This window comes from Xiphophorus couchianus, chromosome 15 (genome assembly GCF_001444195.1).
Source record: "Xiphophorus couchianus chromosome 15, X_couchianus-1.0, whole genome shotgun sequence".
Classification (NCBI taxonomy): domain Eukaryota; kingdom Metazoa; phylum Chordata; class Actinopteri; order Cyprinodontiformes; family Poeciliidae; genus Xiphophorus; species Xiphophorus couchianus.
The window spans coordinates 21,157,458-21,176,442 of NC_040242.1; the positions used below are offsets into that span (position 1 = coordinate 21,157,458).

Genomic DNA, 18,985 nt, shown 5'->3' on the forward strand with positions numbered 1-18,985 from the left:
TTATTTAACTTTGATATCTGGGTGGTTTGTTATTAGTCAAGTTTACATTGATTCTGTTAACCTTATTAAACAAAGTCATATTTTCAGGTTAAGAAAATACGTTTAAAGCTGCAGGATAATATCTGTCCGGAGAATGAAATTGTCTGAACACACACACACACACACACCCCACGTATTTGCACACCCTGAAAACAAACACTGTGTTTCTGGCAACCACCAAACCCAGAGCTGGCCAGTGGCTGCCAGGCAGCCCGTCTCCACGGAGCGGCGTGCTTCCTGGTGCGGCGTTCGGATGTGGCTGCTCGCCTACGAGGAAGAAGAAATGCTGTGTATTCAGTGAAAACACATTTCATCCAGAAAGGCTCAACACGGCACAGCGTTCCTCCAGTTGTGATGAGCGCCAAGTTGATCCCTGATTACCGTCTGCGGCAGGAAACATGCTAAGTGCATAAATCCAGGATGAGGCGCTCAGACTGGAGAGGAGAGATTAGACTGCTGTAAGCTCATAGTAGTGACTCAGGGCGTGACACATATATGAGGAATCACATGTACGTCCTAACTGTACGAACAGAGAAATGAATGAACGCAAAAGTCAAGAGGGAAGTCTTTATGTACATGTGAGGTATGCACGTTTAGAGAGGCAACCAAAAAATACATCCAAGACTGTTTTTCTTCAGCTCAAATCTAACCTTAGCATCAAGATTTAACCCAGGTTTAAGCTGTCATGGTGTTTTATGTGGCAAAACAAAAATATTCCAAGAAAAGGCCGTGGGTGGCAAGAGGTGATTTGTTCCTGGGTGTTTTTACACCTGATATTCGTTGGACTCGCTTCAGAACTGAACTGATTTCGGCTGCTGCGATTCGCTTTCACACTGCACCCAAACTGTCTAAACTATATTCTTGAGCCGGTCCAAGGAAGAAAAAAAATGGGTAGAACTAACGATTTACAAGAATTGAACAACATTATTCATATCTGTTTTATTTGACCTCAATAAGCAGTGTATCTCTGTCCCAGATGGCTTCAAGCTGAAGCACACACAGCAACACACACTCCACTACTTCTGCTCCAGATGATACTGCTGATATTTCATCGGGTCAGAGGAGCTCGCGTGCCGGCCTTTTGGGCAGAGAGCCTGTCAAGTCATATCTGCCTCGCTGGCCTCGACACACTGCGGCAAAAAAGAAATGCCCCCCTGCTCTGCATACTTCACTAGCTACAGCAAGCTGGACTCATTTAAATGACCTATATAAGTCACGTGAAGATTCAGTGTGTCAGAGTGCAGATGTGTAAGTCTGGAAAGTGGAAAAACTGAGTTTAATCGAGGCTTATGCTGGATAACGTGTTTGTGTGTTTGCTGTATGGAGAGTCTGTCGTTTAAAGTGACATATGGGTGCCTAAATGGGACAACCTGAGTGATCCAATAATGCATCGACGAAGCAAATGTGATTTTCGCATGAGAAGCGCTTAATGAGACAGATCGCGTCATATTTGTTGCACTGAATAACACATAAGTCTCAAGACCGACGCTTGACTCATAAATGTGCAAAAATGTTATTCATCCTACTTGGCGGTACACATTTTTTGGCTTGTGGTAGTAGCATTCATTGTTTTCTTTCACAGTGGAATATGCAGATAAGATGTTTCAGATTATTGTGATAGAAGAAGATAGATCAAATCTAATGGGGCTCGGAGGTCTGGAAGAAGAACAGGTCGTCGAGGGAGAAGTGGACACAGAAGCCTAACAGCGACAGCAAAATCGTCAGTGTGAGAAAGATTCACTAGCTGTGTTTCTATCAATGTTTTTTAGAAGCATTTTGAAGTATCGCATTAGGAAAGCTTGATGGAAACAACAGAATTCGAAAAAACTTTCTCAGTTTTGCAACAAAGTCTTCTTACGCTGGCATGTGTTGGCTTTTGGCTTTTCCAAAAGAGAAAATACATTCTGATGTAGCAACATTTACCTCACATGACCTACCAGCTGTTTCCGCTGTCGGAGAGCATTAAAATGTCTTTTTCTACATCTCCAAACAGCAAGTAACATCACCAATACTAGTTCACATGAAAGAACAGGTACAACTTGCCTGATAGCAACACATTCCATGCTAGCCTGGTTTTATTTTAGCCACTCGCTAACGTTTGCCCGTGGTGTATGTAGTGCATCGGTTTGACAATAAGAAGCTTTCTGGAAATTGCCTACGCTGTAAACAACAGTCCTCCACCGCAAAGAGAGAAGAGTCGACCTGAACGAATTCAAAATTAGGAATCGTGGCTGTTCATTTACTCCACTGGCATTGCTCAAACTACAGGCAGACTACAATTCTTCAACAGCGTCATCGTTCACAACTCCTTCTGTTCGTTGATCGGCCCGGTTGGAATTCCACCAGATGTAAAGTAAGATTAAAATCGAGCAGAATTGCGTATGGAAGGTGCTGACCAGGCTAAGACCTTGCTAGCCTCCTTCCTGTTTACAAAAGCTACAGATAATATTAACATCTGACAAAATTACGCTTTGCGTAGCATGACATTTGGTCTAAACCAGTAGGTGGAAACATGGCAAGTTTTTTTGTTTGTTTTATTTTGGTTTGCAAAATTTTAACAACAACATTAGCAATTTAGCTTGGCATGAGGTAGAGACTTTGATTGGGCATGTTAAAATTCACATGCCCAGTCAAAGTCTCTACTTCATGCTAACCATGCCAAGCTAAATCGCTAATGTACCAATCTATATATTTAGTAATTATTTCTATCACTATTTCCACATAGTTTTGAGCAAATAACTGTTTGATTAGTTGAAACAAAAATGGACATTTTGTTGTCTCTCACAGTAGTTAACACCCAATTCTCAAGATGTACAGCAGCAGTTACTGTACTTTGACCTTATTACCTCAAATCAGTTCCAATTAGAACTGTTTAATACAAGGTTTTGCTCTCAAGTTCCATCCCCCGTGTTGTGAGTTTGGTGAGATTTATTAACAAGGTCACATTTATGTGGCTCTTTCAGAGTGAGAGTGGCCCCGTAAACTAACAGTTTGTTTTTGTTTAACAAACCCTCTCCCCAGAAATGATGTCTTTTTTTAAACACGTTTTAACTTTTCAACCACCACATTGACATAAACAGACCCAAAACGATGCCTCAGCTCCGTACCCAGTACTAGTCTGTAGCAGGACTTGAAGAAGGGCAGTGTGTGTGTCAGCATCTTAACAAACGCCATTCAGTTGAATCATTCACGACATAGTCCTCTCCCGTTAATTCAGGAACACACAAAACTAAATTGATGAAATGTGTGTGCAGCTGTGTGGCAGCACAGCAGGCGCTGCGAAACTCCAACCAGGCAACAACCCCCTCAAATTCTGCTCTTCGCAATCAGTCCCAGGCTACCCCGGCCCACCCTGATACTGCACACAGCCGCGTAGTCAAACACATGGCTCCCCGCTGGCTTTGGATGTGGAACTTGGCATTATTAAACGTGTGGATGTTTAACGAGGAAGGATGGTGGGCAGGTACAATGTTGTTTTTCTTCACGTTTTCCCCCGTATCTTTCTTTGGAACTGTTTGCCGTAAATAACATAGCTCAAGACCACACCCACTTGATCTTATCGTAAGGGTATGACGGTACCTTTGTGCTGAGTTTTGCTTTCAGGATTAATCTGCTACCTTGAACACCACTGGTGTTTTCAATAAAGTCGTGACAATGTGAAATACGTTCTCTAGCAATGACCCAGAAGGAATAGTTCATTTGGGACCAATGTTTACACACTCTGGGGTCCTGGCAAAACTATAATTGGCATCAGAAGGAATAACAGGTGAAAGACACTTCACTTCCAGTGATGCTGATTGTATGGGAGCCCCCTTTCTGTCAGACTGTCCAAGGGCAGCTGTGGCTACATAGTAGCTTACCACCATGGGTGTGGGAATGTGTATGAATGGGTCAATGAGCTTTGGAGTCCTCTGAACTTGATAAAATGCTATACCAGCACAGACCAGTTGAACACATCCTACTTTCCAGAAAAACACTCAGGTGAGGCTATTGTACTACGCCTGAATGATGTGCAGTCATAGTGGTTGCTAGAAAACTACATGGTTCCCGTGACAACATAGAGCGGCACAAATGTCAATGCGCTTTGGATCAACAACTGCATACACTACGTATATGATCATCAGTATTTATAGTTACACTGCAATTGCCATTGGCCACTTAAACCAGCCTTTATTTGGCTTTGCATTTTGAGAATTTCCGCTTAACCATAAGCACACCCAAATTGTTATTTTTATCACTTTTTTTCATTCATGTTAGCAAGATAGCCAGGGCTGTTACAAGCTCAGTAGCTTATCAAATTTGCCGAAGATAATTTATTCAGTGTACATCACAATGTCTAAAAAAGTTTGGAGATCAAGGATAGTTGTGATTTGGGGTCAAAATAAAGTGTCAAATATAATCAATTTGTTGCAAAAGTTTATTTTTGTTCATATCAAAAACCCGTAAGCACCATCTCTTCAGTAAAGCACATAACGAGATAATCAAGCAAAAATGTTTATAAAAGTGACTTGGAATATAATTTCAAAATCTAACTTCATGCGACAAACTTTTAATCAACAATCAACCAAACACATTCTGCATTAGATGACTACACTCGTCTAGCTGCTCTGGAGCCTCAAGATACTCCGGAAGAGAATCAAATGACAACAATAATGTTCTTTTTTATTACTATACAGCTACAATAGGGAAGGTCTACAGAGGAAATTAACATATTATAGTACAGTTTAGTTGAGGGAAAATGTTCAAAAGTTTCAGGGCTTGTAAACGTCTTGAATGTAACCTTTATGAGGCATTTTTGTGATTCCTTTTGTGTGACGGCTCCACCCTCACCACAACAACACAAACCCGACCCGGGGTCCCGGAAAGCCCTGCCTGGCCTTACTGTGGAGGAGTAGCATTTTTCACCATTTCCTGGCTGGCTCTGAGCGAATGCCAAGCGGTGCATGTGTGTGATCCATGCCTGAACATTTCCCCTTCTTTTTGCCTTTATTGCCCGACTGCTTTAACTGCTCTAGTAAAGGTGGATTACAACCTTCAAGGGGAGCCAGCCACGCACCTTGGAAGGATTAAGAAGCAGTTTCGTTTTATGTTCCAGAGAGTAAATAGCAGCGTAAACTAGCTGCTTGAGTTGCATGTGTATACATATAGCTCCACATAAGTGCATGCATATGGGCACGGCATTACTCATCAGGAGAGAACACACATCGGGAAAACACACGAGCGCAATAAAGAGAAAGGTTGAAGTGGAAAACAATTCCTTCAAAGCATTGCTAATGCTCAGCTTTCATTGTGACACAAACACATTTCATAGGGTCACATTTTCAAGATTGATTCTATGCAAGGGTTTTAGTACTTTTTGATATTTTTATTAATTTTTTTTCCCACTTTACACAGCATATTTTATCGTTATTGGAAGAGGTAGACCATCATAGATTGTTGCTTGATTGAGAAGTGAAAGGGAAAATAAGTATTAGTTTAAATAGCTTTTTAAAATAAAAATCTCAAAAGTGTTTCAGACATTATTCAACCTGTTCTTATTCTATTGCCGTGTCCACACCCAGCCACATCTACATTTGAGAAAATTCTGTATTTATTCACTTTCTTCCTTTGACATGATTCCCAATTCACGTGTTTTAATAACTTTACCATCTACAATGCTATTTAAAAGTAGTTAAACCTATCTGTCGACACAAATGAGCCTCCTGGCGCCATATTTAATTCCCAACAGGAAGTCGTGGTTGTTTTGAAGCACTCCGATTGGCTGGTGTAGGTTTTAGCTTTGCACTGCGCTGCCCCCTATGGGTTTGGCATGTATAAAACAATGCTCAGGGGTGGATTTGTGCAACTGAAAACTTTTCTGGTCCCATGTGGATGATGTTATTTCTTTAAACAATGTCACAGAGATATTCATTTTCATGAAGACCTGGCTAAGTGTGTACAAGCCATGATAACTAAATAAAGTCAGTGCAGCCAATATTCTACTACCTAGTTAGGAAGTGGAGTCGGCATGTGTAGACTTTAATCTCAGTGTGAGAAGAAAGCTAATGAACCGTCAGCATAATGAAGACCAAGGAACACAGCACAGAAAGATCCAAGAGAAAATAAAAGTATTTTGCTGCTCTGGGCTGGACTAGCAAGCTCAGGGAAGCAGGAAAGGAAAGCATTAATCAGAGAAGCAACCAAGGCAACAATGGTAACTCTGGAGGAGCAGCAGTTTCTGTGCAAAATGGTACATGCCTTACAGAACTTGGAGTTCATATTATGGGGAGTTTTTGAATTTATTTGAACAAATTTTAAAGAGTATGTGACTTTCCTTTGCTTTGAAGATATGCACTATTTTGTCCATCACATAAAAAGTGAAGACAGCAAAATTCGTGGTTTGTGCACATATTTTAGCAATGAACTGTAGAAGCAACTCTAAACCATCAAACACAATCATCACAGCAGACACAAGACCGGCAACTGAAGTTCTCTTGTCACTGTATTTGGTTGTTTTTTTTTTTTTACAAACTTGCAAGGAAACATATTATCATTGACATACATTAACAACACTCGCACTGACACACACCACTGTACTGTTTGGTGTACTCTCCTCATTGCTTTCTCTCCATATATCTCTTTGTTGTCCCGTAAGAGACCCGATTGACCCAATAATGTGCCTTGCCAACCAAACAACAACCCTGGTTCAGCTGAAACCAGATTATTCCAGTTCTCTGTGGGCTGTCACTGAGGGAGCACAGTGTGAGAGAGGCGGGTGGCTCAGCTTCATCTCAATAACACATACACACACACGCCAACTTTCAATGGGGAAACCTGAGTGTATTAACCGAGAGGTGTCCCCTTAGTTTTGCGTCCCCTGTCTTTGTCTAAGAGAGAAACTGAGACCTCGGAGGTGGAGAAAGCATGTTCCCCACCTCCTGATAGAATGTAACAGATGTAATTACATTTTAGAAGAGAAACAGTGAGTGTAACTGGAAAAGGAATTGAGGAAAGAATTGTATGCAACAGAAAAAACAGACAAAAATAGAGCAATGGCAACAGAAAATGGGAGGCTATAAGTAGGAGACCAAAAAGGAAATGAGAATCTGTAGAATTGGGAAGACTTTACAAAAGAAAAGACTAAGAGGACCGATATGAAGGTGACGGAAGCAGAAAAAAAAGTTCACGCTGAGGTGAAATTTGAGAACTGAGATCTGGAAGTGAACCTGAGTGTAGATGTTGAGAGAGGACAGCAACAGAAGGGTGGTACAACAGGGTCATGTCCTCATTTGTGTAACCGCTGCCCTGTACAACATGTGCTCAGGGGTACAATTGATTAGATTAGAAACTAACAGCAGTTCAAACACATCAACACATGGTTCCACATCAGCAGACACATGTCGTGACACTTCAGTGGAACCGCGAGTGTGCAACAAGAATTCAATATTTATTCATGAAAGCTAAAACTGTGAAGCAGATTAAGGCATCACTGGTGAGATTCCGAGAACATCCCAACTGTGGAATGGTTGATACCTGTTAGAGATGTTCCTACCCTTCATCAACACCAACTATCTGAAAGAGAGCTATTGTACCTATTCTGTGTTTGGCACACAACATACATAGATATTTATACATGGCTAAAAAGTAACCCATCAGAGTTAAAGCAGTAGGCTAAATGCTAAAACTCAAAGAAGAAGTCACAAGCTTACCCTGGCCATTGGAGTAGTAGTAGATCCACTTCTCTCTGGCCTGTGTTGGAGTCCCAGATGTCTTCTTGTGAATTGCCTTCTCCATGATGCTGCTTGGGTCCTGCACTGGGCCCTTCTTCAGCACCCGAGAGCTCCTCTTGACGCTACACACCACAATCACGACCAGCACCAGCAGGAGCAGCAGAACTATCATCCACGGCAGGTGCTCGTTGATGTCAAAATGATCGTGCATGGTCGGCCTTGTTGACCCCTTGCGGTTCGGTCTGTAGTAATTGGAGGCTTCACCCGCATTCCCCAAGTTAACCACGTTACTGATGCCTGTTCCAACCCTAACTACTTCTGGGCCTACTGCACCCTCCATTCTTGGTTTATTTGCCCCAGGCTCAGGATCAGCATCAGACTCGCCCAAATCTTTCTTGAGATCCTTGGCTTGCTTTTGAGCCACCGACAAGGGAGTCCATGACGCTTCCTGATTTGGTGGAGTGGGGACGCCAGAATGGGTAAGCATTAACTCCGCTCCTCCGTCTTCCCCGCCTACAGCTTTCCTCAGTTGAATGGCTGCTGACTGGCTCAAGGGATCTGTGATGTTTGACAATGGATTTGATGGAGACAAAGATATGGTAATAAGATGAGGAAAAGGAACATGGAGATGGTACACAAGAGATAAGAAGCAAGAGAGACACAGACATAGGGAATTAAATTCACTCAATTTGAGATATGCTCACCCTGATGAGGAAAACAGAAGGTATTACAGGAGAAAATCCTCATCCATGCAAACAATCTGGGACACAAGGATTGTAACCAGTGGTAGCGTCTTTTCTCCGTTATTTGTGTGTGGCATTTACTTAGGAAGAGTCTACTGTAGTACTTTTTAGGTTTTGAGATGGTTAGCACTATATTTTATAAAAACTAACCAAAAGACTGATACGATCAATAGGGGAAGAATGCCGGTGCTGGATAGCACTTACTCTTGGTTATTATTGATTGCTCACATGGATCAGGATTCCATCGTGATATCTTATGTTTTAATAGTTTAGGTTAATCATATGTCCAGTTGAGTGAATTTAATTAGATTTTCTACCGGTTACAATAAATGATACTGGAAATTGGCAAAAATGGAGTGACACTCTTCGATCATGCCACATGATATTAAGTTTAGTACCTCAGCAATTGTCTAGTTCTCTGCAAGTAAGCGAGAGAAGTTTGAGGATATCAGTTAGCTGACATGACTGTAGAGCAGTGGTCTCAAACTCCAGTTCTTGTGTCTTGCAACTTTTCAGCACACCTGATACCAATATTACCTAATTAGAAGCGCTCTGTAGAGCTTGGCTCCATACTACCGTAGCGACACAGTTCAGCCATTTAATTCCAGTGTGTAGGACATCTTCACTCCTGTACAGTAGGTGGCAGTAAATGCACCTTAAATAGCTTTGCCAACCACAAATAAAACTCAAAAGAAGAATAGACACATGTGTAGAGGTTTCAAGACACCGGCCCTTGAGGACTGGAGTTTGAGACCACTGCTATGGAGAAATATTTTATATTTCAATCAGGAAAAGGTGTCACTCTACAGATTAATAATTGAGGGCAAAAGCCAGCATGACCTTCAATTAGCATTTTTAAAGAGTCTTCCCCTTATATTTTAGTTCCAGGTATAGCTCCAAATGTTTTAAGTGTGGAGTCTTATGAGGACCCTCACTTGCAACCTCATAAGCCAGGGGTGGGCAATCCTGGTCCTCGAGGGTGTCCTGCAACTCTTAGATGTCTCCTTGGTCCAGCACACTTGAATCCAATAGCTGAATCACCTCCTAAGTGCAGTCAGGTTCTCCGGAGTCCTGCTAGTGACTTCATTATTTGACTCAGGTGTGTTGAAGTAGAGATGCATCTAAAAGTTGCAGGAGACCGGCCCTTGAGGCCTGGAGTTGCCCACCCCTGTCATAAGCCATAGGTCTGCTAGTCTTCCATTGGCCTTAGAATAGCTTTAACCTCTGGTGAAATAATTCAAAACAGCGTCAAAAACTCTGTTTAGAAAGGTTGGTCCATAATGATGTGATGGCACCGTGCACTCCTGTCTAACCACACCCCAAAGGAGCACATTGTCATATTTGGAAGCCATCAGCTGGTTGGTACACTGCGGTCATAAAGGGATAGACATGGTCAGCAAAAATACTCAGGTAGAGTGTTGTGCTTAAATGACATTTGATTGGTATAAAGCAACCCTTAGCAACAATTGAGAAAGAAGACCTTTTCCCAATCTCCAATTGTCCAGTTTTGTTGAGGCTGAGTCATTTTTTAGCCCCAGGCTCCTAAAATTAGCCGGTACAAGTTATAACTTGCTTCAAAGGTCTACATATTGTATTTTCAGAGATGAAACAGTTTTGCTCATGCATTGAGTTCCTTCAGTGTGGCAGGCCGATTCCCTGTTAAGTGGCTAGCAAGTGTACATTTCAGGCTTTGCTAGAGAATTATTTCAAATTGGTACCATCACTGCAGAGCGAAACAAAGATAACTGTAATGCCAATGAGCTTATCCCCAGAAGCTAAATTTGGAGGCGACAAAACACACGTGTCACACAAATTGTGAACCATCAAGCTGTGGCTGAGTTCCCTGGACTGTAAGGACCCTTAATCTCTGTCTGCTCCCACTGCTTTGCTCCAGTCCTGGCTGGTAATCACACAGCAGATGCAGTTCAAAATTGCTCACACCACAGTCTGCTTGTTGATTAAATTGAAGCCAGGGGAAACCTAATCAGGATTCGACTCCGCCGAAGGAACGGTTTGAAAAGTTGTCCTGGCCGACACTTCACAGTCAGTGCTGGACGCATCAGTTGGATGGGGGGCAGTTAGGGTGGTGTGTTGCACCCACCACTAACAACAGCTGCAGTTAGTGTTCTCCAGGCATGGAAAAGAAAAAGTGTGGTTTGTCAATGTCAGTGCGTCACTTCCTGTCATTGATTATCGATGCAATCTCCAGCTTGCATTCTGTGCTTCAGCAAGCCTAATGATGATGGGATCTGAGTTCCATAATCCCTAAATAGTCATTCAGATGTGTAATAATCCCATTTATCCTCTCATCAGCAGAACATTGCCCAGGTGCGACTCTAATCCAGAAATGAAAAGTGACATTTTGACAAGAACTCTAAAGCAGGGGAGAGAAACTGCCCAATGACAAACACAGGGACACAGAAGGTGTTGGGGCATTTCAGTGTCTTTGGCTTTATACAGACACACTTCTGAATATATGTAGTTGTCAAATGTATGACAGGTTATGTGGCTTGATTATCTTCCTAAACAAAAACTGTAAGAAAGAAAAACTTTTGATTGAGTGGATATCAACTCAATCAAAAGAAGTTGTTGAAGTGAAAACCAGTGTGGCAGATGTCTCATAATGGAGAAGTTTGCATTAATTCTGCCAGCAGTATAAAAGTAAGTTATTTCTATGTATTGGACAACTGCTTGGCTCCAGATTTATGGGCCTCAAAGGACAAAGCTAAGAGCTTTTAGTTCAAATTGAGTCTACTGACACTAATCCTATTAGTTTTCAGGGCTAACCATATAAATATGTCTATATAAAAATACCTTTGGCTTGGTATTACTGTATTGCTATTATTATTATTATCATGAGTTATTTGTTATGCTGCGGGCATTTATAGTTCACAGGCAGAAGCGTACATGCTGAGCATCTGCATATGTCTAAATGTGACTTAGTGTTGTGAAACATTTTAACTCCAGGTGGACTAGAGAAAATTCATTTAAAAATGCATCTAATGCAAGTTTTAAAAAAATTATGGAAGTTAGTTGCTTAATTATTCTATATTGTAAAAATATCTGTTTTGGATATATATTTAAGCAGTAAATCAATCTAATAAACTCATCCATAAAGAGTTGAACAAACAAATCTCACCACCAATTTAGTTTGGAGCGGCCAAAGCGCATATCTTTTTTTTCCTTACTTTTCTGTAATCTGCCATTGTGAAAATTACAGTTGATTTTCCAGGATTAAACTTTAAGCAGTCATCATGCATACGCTGGTTTTTAATTTTACCAGAGCTGATTATTTACACAAAAAGGACGTCGAAACAACCATGTTTCGACTTTTACTTGTTCTGCGCTCGTTTCACACAGGAAGATCATTGGTGACGCATTGCCTCTTACATCATTTCCATCAGTGTGAATAACAAACCAATGACAATGTGATGACGTGATTTAATTTAATTTAATAACATTTAATGTGATGTTAAATGTTACAGAGTAGATTTTGCCGAAACTGCTGAGGCTGGTGTTGTTCTCAAGTAGTGGAGGTCTGCTTAATGTGGAAAACTTTAGTTAGACACAGTTCAATAAAATACATTTTTACATTTATTAGAGAATTTTGTACAAGAATTCTTGGCCTACAGTATTTAGATAGGTACTATATTACCACATTTGATTGTTTATTGTGTTTCATAAAAACTAGTCAAAGAGCAGAATGTATATGTTTTCTTAAGCTAGTGAAATATGTCAAAATGCTTATTTATGTTAAGAGTGTATGTTTAAATTAGTGGTGGAGCTTAACTGATGGGTCTGTAATTAATTAAATGCAATTGTTTGCATTTTAAATCAAAAAACATATTGGCAAAAGCAACATTTTCAATTAAACAAAATGCTGCTAGCTTAGTGAATGAATAGACGCATGGATATTTATTGTTCTTAATTTGTTATTTATATTATTAAGCCATCAGATTGGTGGAAATTGCTATTCAGTTTTCCGATGTTTCAGGAACCGCTGAACTTCTTTATGGAAGTTTTCATGGAACTTCTTTAAAAATTAAAATAATCTTTCTTTAGAAATGTGGACAGTAGACGCTGACATTAGCGTTTGGGTTGTCTGTGCTGCTGCTACATGTTTAATTCTGAGACACTATTTTAAGGTACAAAAGATTCACTGACAGGGTAATTGTTTTTAGCACAACATTTCCAGAGTCCAATCAGATTGGTTTTTTGAAAATAGGGTCAACCCCCAGAGGGCCAAGAGAAGCTGCTTTGTCGTAGATTGTTGTTGTTTGCAAATGTTGCTTCTGCGTCAGATTTACAGGCGTACCAGAAACACAGTACAAAGGTTCCTCCTCTGGGCTTTTGTACGTAAACAAGCAAATTGTATTTAAAGAATTTCCTGTGCTAGAGTCCATGTATTTAATGAACTGAAATCACCACGTTAAAGTCTCGGCACTAGCTTAAATAAAACCTGAAGGGCCTGGAAAAGCCTACAGCCCACACTGTGTAAGGTGGATATAACAATCAATGCAACATCTCTGCTGAACATTTCTGGTTGCTAGGAGATATGTGATGTAACCTCCAATTATCTGAGTTATCGGAAAAAAAAGGGAACACAAACTGACTTCCTCTACAAAAACTTTACAACTCAATCTAATCTTCCTCTCCTTTCAGAATGGGGGTGACCACCACCTCCTCTATCATTGGTAAATAGCAGGTGTAAGCTAACAGCCCCAACCACTCGCCCACCCCCCACCATGGTTCCAACAGCTCAGACGGTGTCAAATTGACTGACTCAAAGGCCATCGATCCCCTGCCAACACAAACAGCAGTGACAGTATTATGGCTGTGGGGGGTTTAGTGGAGGAGAGGTATGCTAGCTATGGATGGTTGATTCTGAGAAATGACTGCTTGGCTGGCTCAGACGAGCATGACGTAAGAACGGGTAAGGACACGACGAGTCAGGCAAACAAACGGGAAAATGTAGGGGAACTACCGAGGATTTTTTCTCTACCAACAGGCGAAAAAGAAAAGAAGAAAGATGAAACAAGAGGACAGAAACATCCTTGAGTCACCTTGAAAATGCAATCACTCCTGGCATACAGGGGCAGCCTGCTGTTTCCGTGCCAACAGACATCCCACTTATGGGAATTCTAGGCTGGACGAGACGGGGAGGGGGGATTTGTGCAATGAGGATGCGGCACTTCAAAAAAATACATAATCTGCAGCTATGTAACAGTTTTCACAACGTTTCCGCATTTCTTCATGTGCAAACCACAGGCCTCAATGTGCTTTACTGGGATTTTATGTAATGAACCAACACAAATTATCTCATACATACTTTTCCTTTTTTTTTTTATATAACATAAATGTGACATACATTTCTATGAAGCCCTACCCAAGTCAAGACTTTGTAGAATCAACTTTAATTCCAGCAACAGCTGTCGGCACTTGTCGGAATGTCGCAACTGGTTCACATTTTTCTTTTCAAAATAGCTTCATGTCAGCCAACGATTATGTAGAGCAGGGGTCCCCAAGTCCAGTCCTCAAGGGCTGCCGTCCTGCAACTTTTAGGTGCAACTCTGCTCCAAAATGTCTGAATTACCTCACCAGCATCCAATCAGCTCTGCAACAGGCTGGTAATGAGCCGTTTATTTGATCCAGGTGTGTTTCAACAGAGGTGCATCTAAAAGTTGCAGGATGGGGGCCCTTGAGCACTGGGCTTGGGGACCCCTGATGTAGAGAATACGCAAGTGTATATTGTCTCGTCGCAGTTTTTCAGTTTTAGGTTTAGACTTTGACTGGGCCATTTTAACACATGAATAGGCTTTGATCTAAAACACCCCATGTTTGGGGTTATTTTCTTAGTGGTAAGTGAATCTTAAAACTCCCACACTTTTAATTCTTCTAACAAGTTTTCTTAGCAAATGCAGTCAATTATGTTTCATGTAATTTCTCCTCTAGGGATTTGCTTTTACTGAGACTAATAAATACCAGGAAGTTCATCTGAATGGGAATTCTTCTCAACAAAAGAGAAGTGCATTATGGCCGCCTCACCTTTACGTGCATGTCCATTCAACGATGGGGAGACAGAGGACATCATCGTCTCCTGAACAAACACAGCCTGTAGAGGCCCCAGTGGAGTGGTCGGGGGGACAGAAGACAACGTGGCAGAAGGGGGTCCACACACGTTATCCGTCTGTCTTGTCCCCGGTGTCAACAGCAGCCTTGCCAGAGCTTTGCAGTCCGTGTGATTTCTGCAACTCATGGCGCTGGACTCCACCTGAGAAAACGTGCCCTTCGTGCACGGCTTGCAGAGAACGTCTTCCTTTTCGGTGCCGCGCCTTTTCACCCGGGACCCCGGCGGGCACAGGGAATAGGGCTTGCAGTCCAGACCGCCGCCCTTGGACAGGAATGTGTTGGGCGGACAGGTGCAGACTCGGTCCTGGGTGGCCGTGCACGGCACCTTCTCGATGAAGCCTGCGAGGCACGGAGCCCGACAGCGGTGGCATTGCTGGACGCCGTTCTCGCCCCGTGTGAAGGTGCCCCTGGGGCAGGGGCTGCACTCCCTCACTGTTGTCGGAGAGCAGTGGACGGAGACGTAGGTGCCTGCTGGGCACTTGTCACAGACCAGCTGGGTGCCAGAGTCCCGGTCTGTGTGCTGATAGTGGCGTGGAGAGAGGAGGGGCTGGTCGTCTGCAGTGGATGTGGTCAAAGCTCGGGCTGAGATGTCAGCCACCACCGTGCACAGGAGCTGAGAGGAGAACAGGAAACAGCAGGTCAGTTGCTTTAGAATATGAATTATTTCCATCTTGCTTTGGCAGGATCTTCTGACATCTGCTTTCTCTGTTCGGATGGTAGTTGAAGACATTAGTGCCAAAGTTACTAACGCCGCATTTTTGTCCTGATTTGTCTTAAGTGGCTACACATGTAAAAACTGAAGGGTGTTAAGTTACAGTTATTTCCTGAAACCTCTGCCATCGTAGAATGAATCATAATGAAACTCACTGACTCATCCTGAGACTCAACCAGCACAGAGTTTGTGGGCTTTTTGTCACAGCTGATGATTCATCCCCAGTGTAAGCTGTAGTTGTTGCTTTGCCTCCACAGAATGCCCTCTCACCTCTGCTTGGAAGTTGTCAGCTTCCTGGATTTCAGGCACGTGCAGAGGGGGGGTTTGGGGGGCTTGAGCCCCTGCCCTTTTTATCCTTGATGCCCCTAGTGCCCTTTTTGAGTTTTTTTTGTTTTCTTTTTTTCAAAAAAAAGTTACAGGACCTGACTAAAACCCCAGTGTTGTTACCTTGAGAAATAAGGAGATTTGGTTAAATATAAAACAGGTTTAATGCAGAAAATTATCAAACGTTACAGGTCATACAAATGGAACAGATACAGAGTGACGTTCACCCTCCAGGGCTGGGCTCCACTCAGCTCACCTTAGGGGTGACAGCGAGTGAAGCAAAGATTGTAGCACGAGTTCTGCTTTTAATTTCTCCTCATTCTGGTCCCTCCCTAAAGTGTCTTAATCAGTTTTTGTTTTTGTGTGACTGTAACCAGTCTTAAATATGGTTATGTCAACGAGCAGCCGTGTGCGTGTGAGCAGATAAAACAGATAGCGAAAAGACAAAGAGTCCTTTTGTCCATAACAAAGTGTTCCTTCTGAATTTCTTGTAACAATTCTTGTCTATAAAATCATAAGATTCATAGTTTCTTTTACGAAGGACATTTTAGTTCCATTAGTCTTTTTGTTTTTCACAATGTAGCATCAAGGTTTTTTTTCTATTTCTTTGTATTTATGTTTGTCCTTAACTTTATGTTTGTTAGCACTTTAGCTCCATTTTACACCAAACTAATTTTGAGCCACATAAAACAGATGGGGTATTTTGAGTAACAGATGAATATGTAATCACCTCTCTAATTAGTCAAATCACAGACTGTTACTCGCCGGCTTGTCTTGTTACTCCTCGTCCCTCAGACATACTGCAAAAAGGACACTCGTTTAAAACCTCAGGACTGATGACCAATAAAAATGAGTTTGTTGCGTTGGCGCTGTGCAGAATCCTCCACTGAAGGTCACCAGTCCGTCATTTGTATTATAGGTTCTGTTTCTAACGTTCTTATTCTCTGATTTTAGTTTGGTTTACATTTGCAGTATTTTCATACAGACTTAAAATCTGGAAACAGCATTTCTGATTCTGATTTTATTTCAAGGACAATTTAACACAACCTGTGCAGACAGATTTTATATTTAGCGAACATCAACAAACCTGAGGCTAGTATGGAAGCTATTACATAGACTAGCATGTAGGCTAGTTCTCCCACATCTTGAAAACCTATGGACTTCACTGAAGATCAAGTTTTTGTATTTTCCTGTGTAGACAAATATTACATTTAGCCAACTTCAACAAGCCTGAGGCTAGTATGGAGGCTAGCACCAGGGCTAGCAAGGAGGCTAGGATGGAGTCTAGCAGGAGGCTAGCATAGAGATTAGCAGGGAGGCTAGCACAAACACTAGCTGAGTGTTTCTAGTTTCTACTGCAAACCTCTCAGTTCACTTGAGTTAAGGCAAAACTTACCTACAAGTAACTTTGCAGCAAAATATAGGAGCTGCTTGTTTTAAGTCAATATTGATGAAAAAGTTCTTGTTTCATTGCCTGATTATTTAAGTTATACGAGGGAGAACTGTTTTATTAGGAACAAGGACTTTTTCAAGTTTCTTTAGAATGATGAGTTGTTTAAGTTCGTCTGTGGCCAGATGACAGCGCAGATCTGTGTCTGTGCCATGATTGGACAGATCTTCTTCTTCTATAGCGTTTTCTGGCAGTTTACAAACTTTGTGTATTACTGCCATCAACTGGACAGAGATGTAATTCAGAAATTAATTTATCCTAAATATCTTCAAATCTTAAAATAACTCAATTATATACGTACTTATACACTCACACACACATACATACTAAATCCTCTCAGCTAATTTTGTATCTTTTAAATATTTAATAAGTGCTTGAATTATATCATGTGATTGATGCTTCCTTAATAAATTAGCCATAATTACTGAACTCCCCATTACCCTTTCCAATTCTTTCCTCTCTTTTATATATTTTCTACAATAAATATTCTTCTCCTTCTGTTTCCCTGCAATAAGAACAATCACCTGATGGATGTTTCCCTATTATTTTTAAACCACTATTTAAACTAGTATGCCCAAACATCAACCTGTTAATCCATATTTCCTCTCTCCTATTCATTATATCATTATTTCTTATGATTACCTCCTTCTGTATTTTATGTAAATGACTGGACAGATCAGTGTCTGTCTTGTGATTGGTGGCTTCCTACAGGAAGTTGTGAGCAGAGTTTAAAAGCTGCTGCAGGACTGCAGACATTCACAGGAAGCTGGACCAGCAATGGCTCTGTTGAAGATTCTACTGCTGCTGGGGCTGGGTGAGTCGGACAAACTGGAGACAATGGACAGACAGGAGACACTTCCCTCTGATTCTGTTTCAGACTGAAACTTCTTTGCATATAGACTGTGATGCTTTTTAATCTTTAACTGTTTATTCTTTTTCTCTTCCAGCGGCCATGTTTGCACCTGATTTCTAAGTAAAGTCCTCCTTTTTCTTCTTCAGGTGTTTCAGTGAACTCAAATGTTTCTCTGCAGAAGAGAATCATTGGAGGCCATGACTGTGATGACAGGGAGCGTCTTTATCATGTTCGGATTGAGAGCAGCAATTATACTACAACAAGCCTGTGTGGAGGATCTCTGATCGACGCTAAGTGGATCCTGACTGCAGCTCACTACTGGGAGTCGGAGGCAGGGTGGTAGGAAAGAAACATTAAGACAGTTTTATCTGCAGATGATCAGGTTTTCTGTGTGTTTATTATAATCTAACCTTTTCTGCAGGATTAACGTAGCAATGCTAAAAGTTCATCCAAGGAGGGCTAAACAGCGGAACCATGTAATCCGAGACGATTCGGTGATTTATACTGACCAGGGCAAAAAGCATGATATCATGTTGCTGAAGCTTCGGAGGCCAGTAAAAGATGTCCCACCTGCTCGGCTACCAAGATGCCAGAATCGTCCTAAAATGTAAGTCTTTCTCTGATCAACATGACTTCAGGTTTTCTGTCTCTACTCCTCCAGTCCTGCTGCCTCTGCTTCAGCACACCTGAGTCAGGTAATCAGGCCAACAGCAGAACCAGAACCCATTTAGCTCAAGTGTGTTGGACCAGAGACACATGTAAAGGACGCAGGACATCGTCACTGAGGACTGGACATGGACACTCCTGTCAGAGGATGAAGTCCTTCATGGATTTATTTTTTGCTCTTTCATTGTTCTTCATCACAATTCAATTTCTACAGTTATCTTGTATTTTTACATTTTATTCTTATTGTGTTATAGAGGCGATACAGTTCAGCTGGCAGGAGAGGGAGGAACGACAACCAGCCCCAATTATGAGCGGAGTGAGAGAAATATTGAAGTTATGAGAATAAAATCTTTGTCTCTG

At 41.6% G+C, this 18,985-nt stretch overlaps 1 protein-coding gene across 1 annotated transcript in view; it reads right to left on the reverse strand.

The window, feature by feature from the left end:
- The window catches only part of tnfrsf21 (tumor necrosis factor receptor superfamily, member 21), a 44,746-nt gene that overhangs the window by 16,641 nt on the left and 9,120 nt on the right, over positions 1-18,985 (reverse strand). The window contains exons 2-3 of the mRNA XM_028040450.1: positions 14,537-15,233; positions 7,728-8,306 (exon numbers count right to left, since the gene is read on the reverse strand). Of these exons, the coding sequence (XP_027896251.1) occupies positions 7,728-8,306; positions 14,537-15,233 (1,276 nt within the window). The remainder of the gene's footprint in view (positions 1-7,727; positions 8,307-14,536; positions 15,234-18,985) is intronic.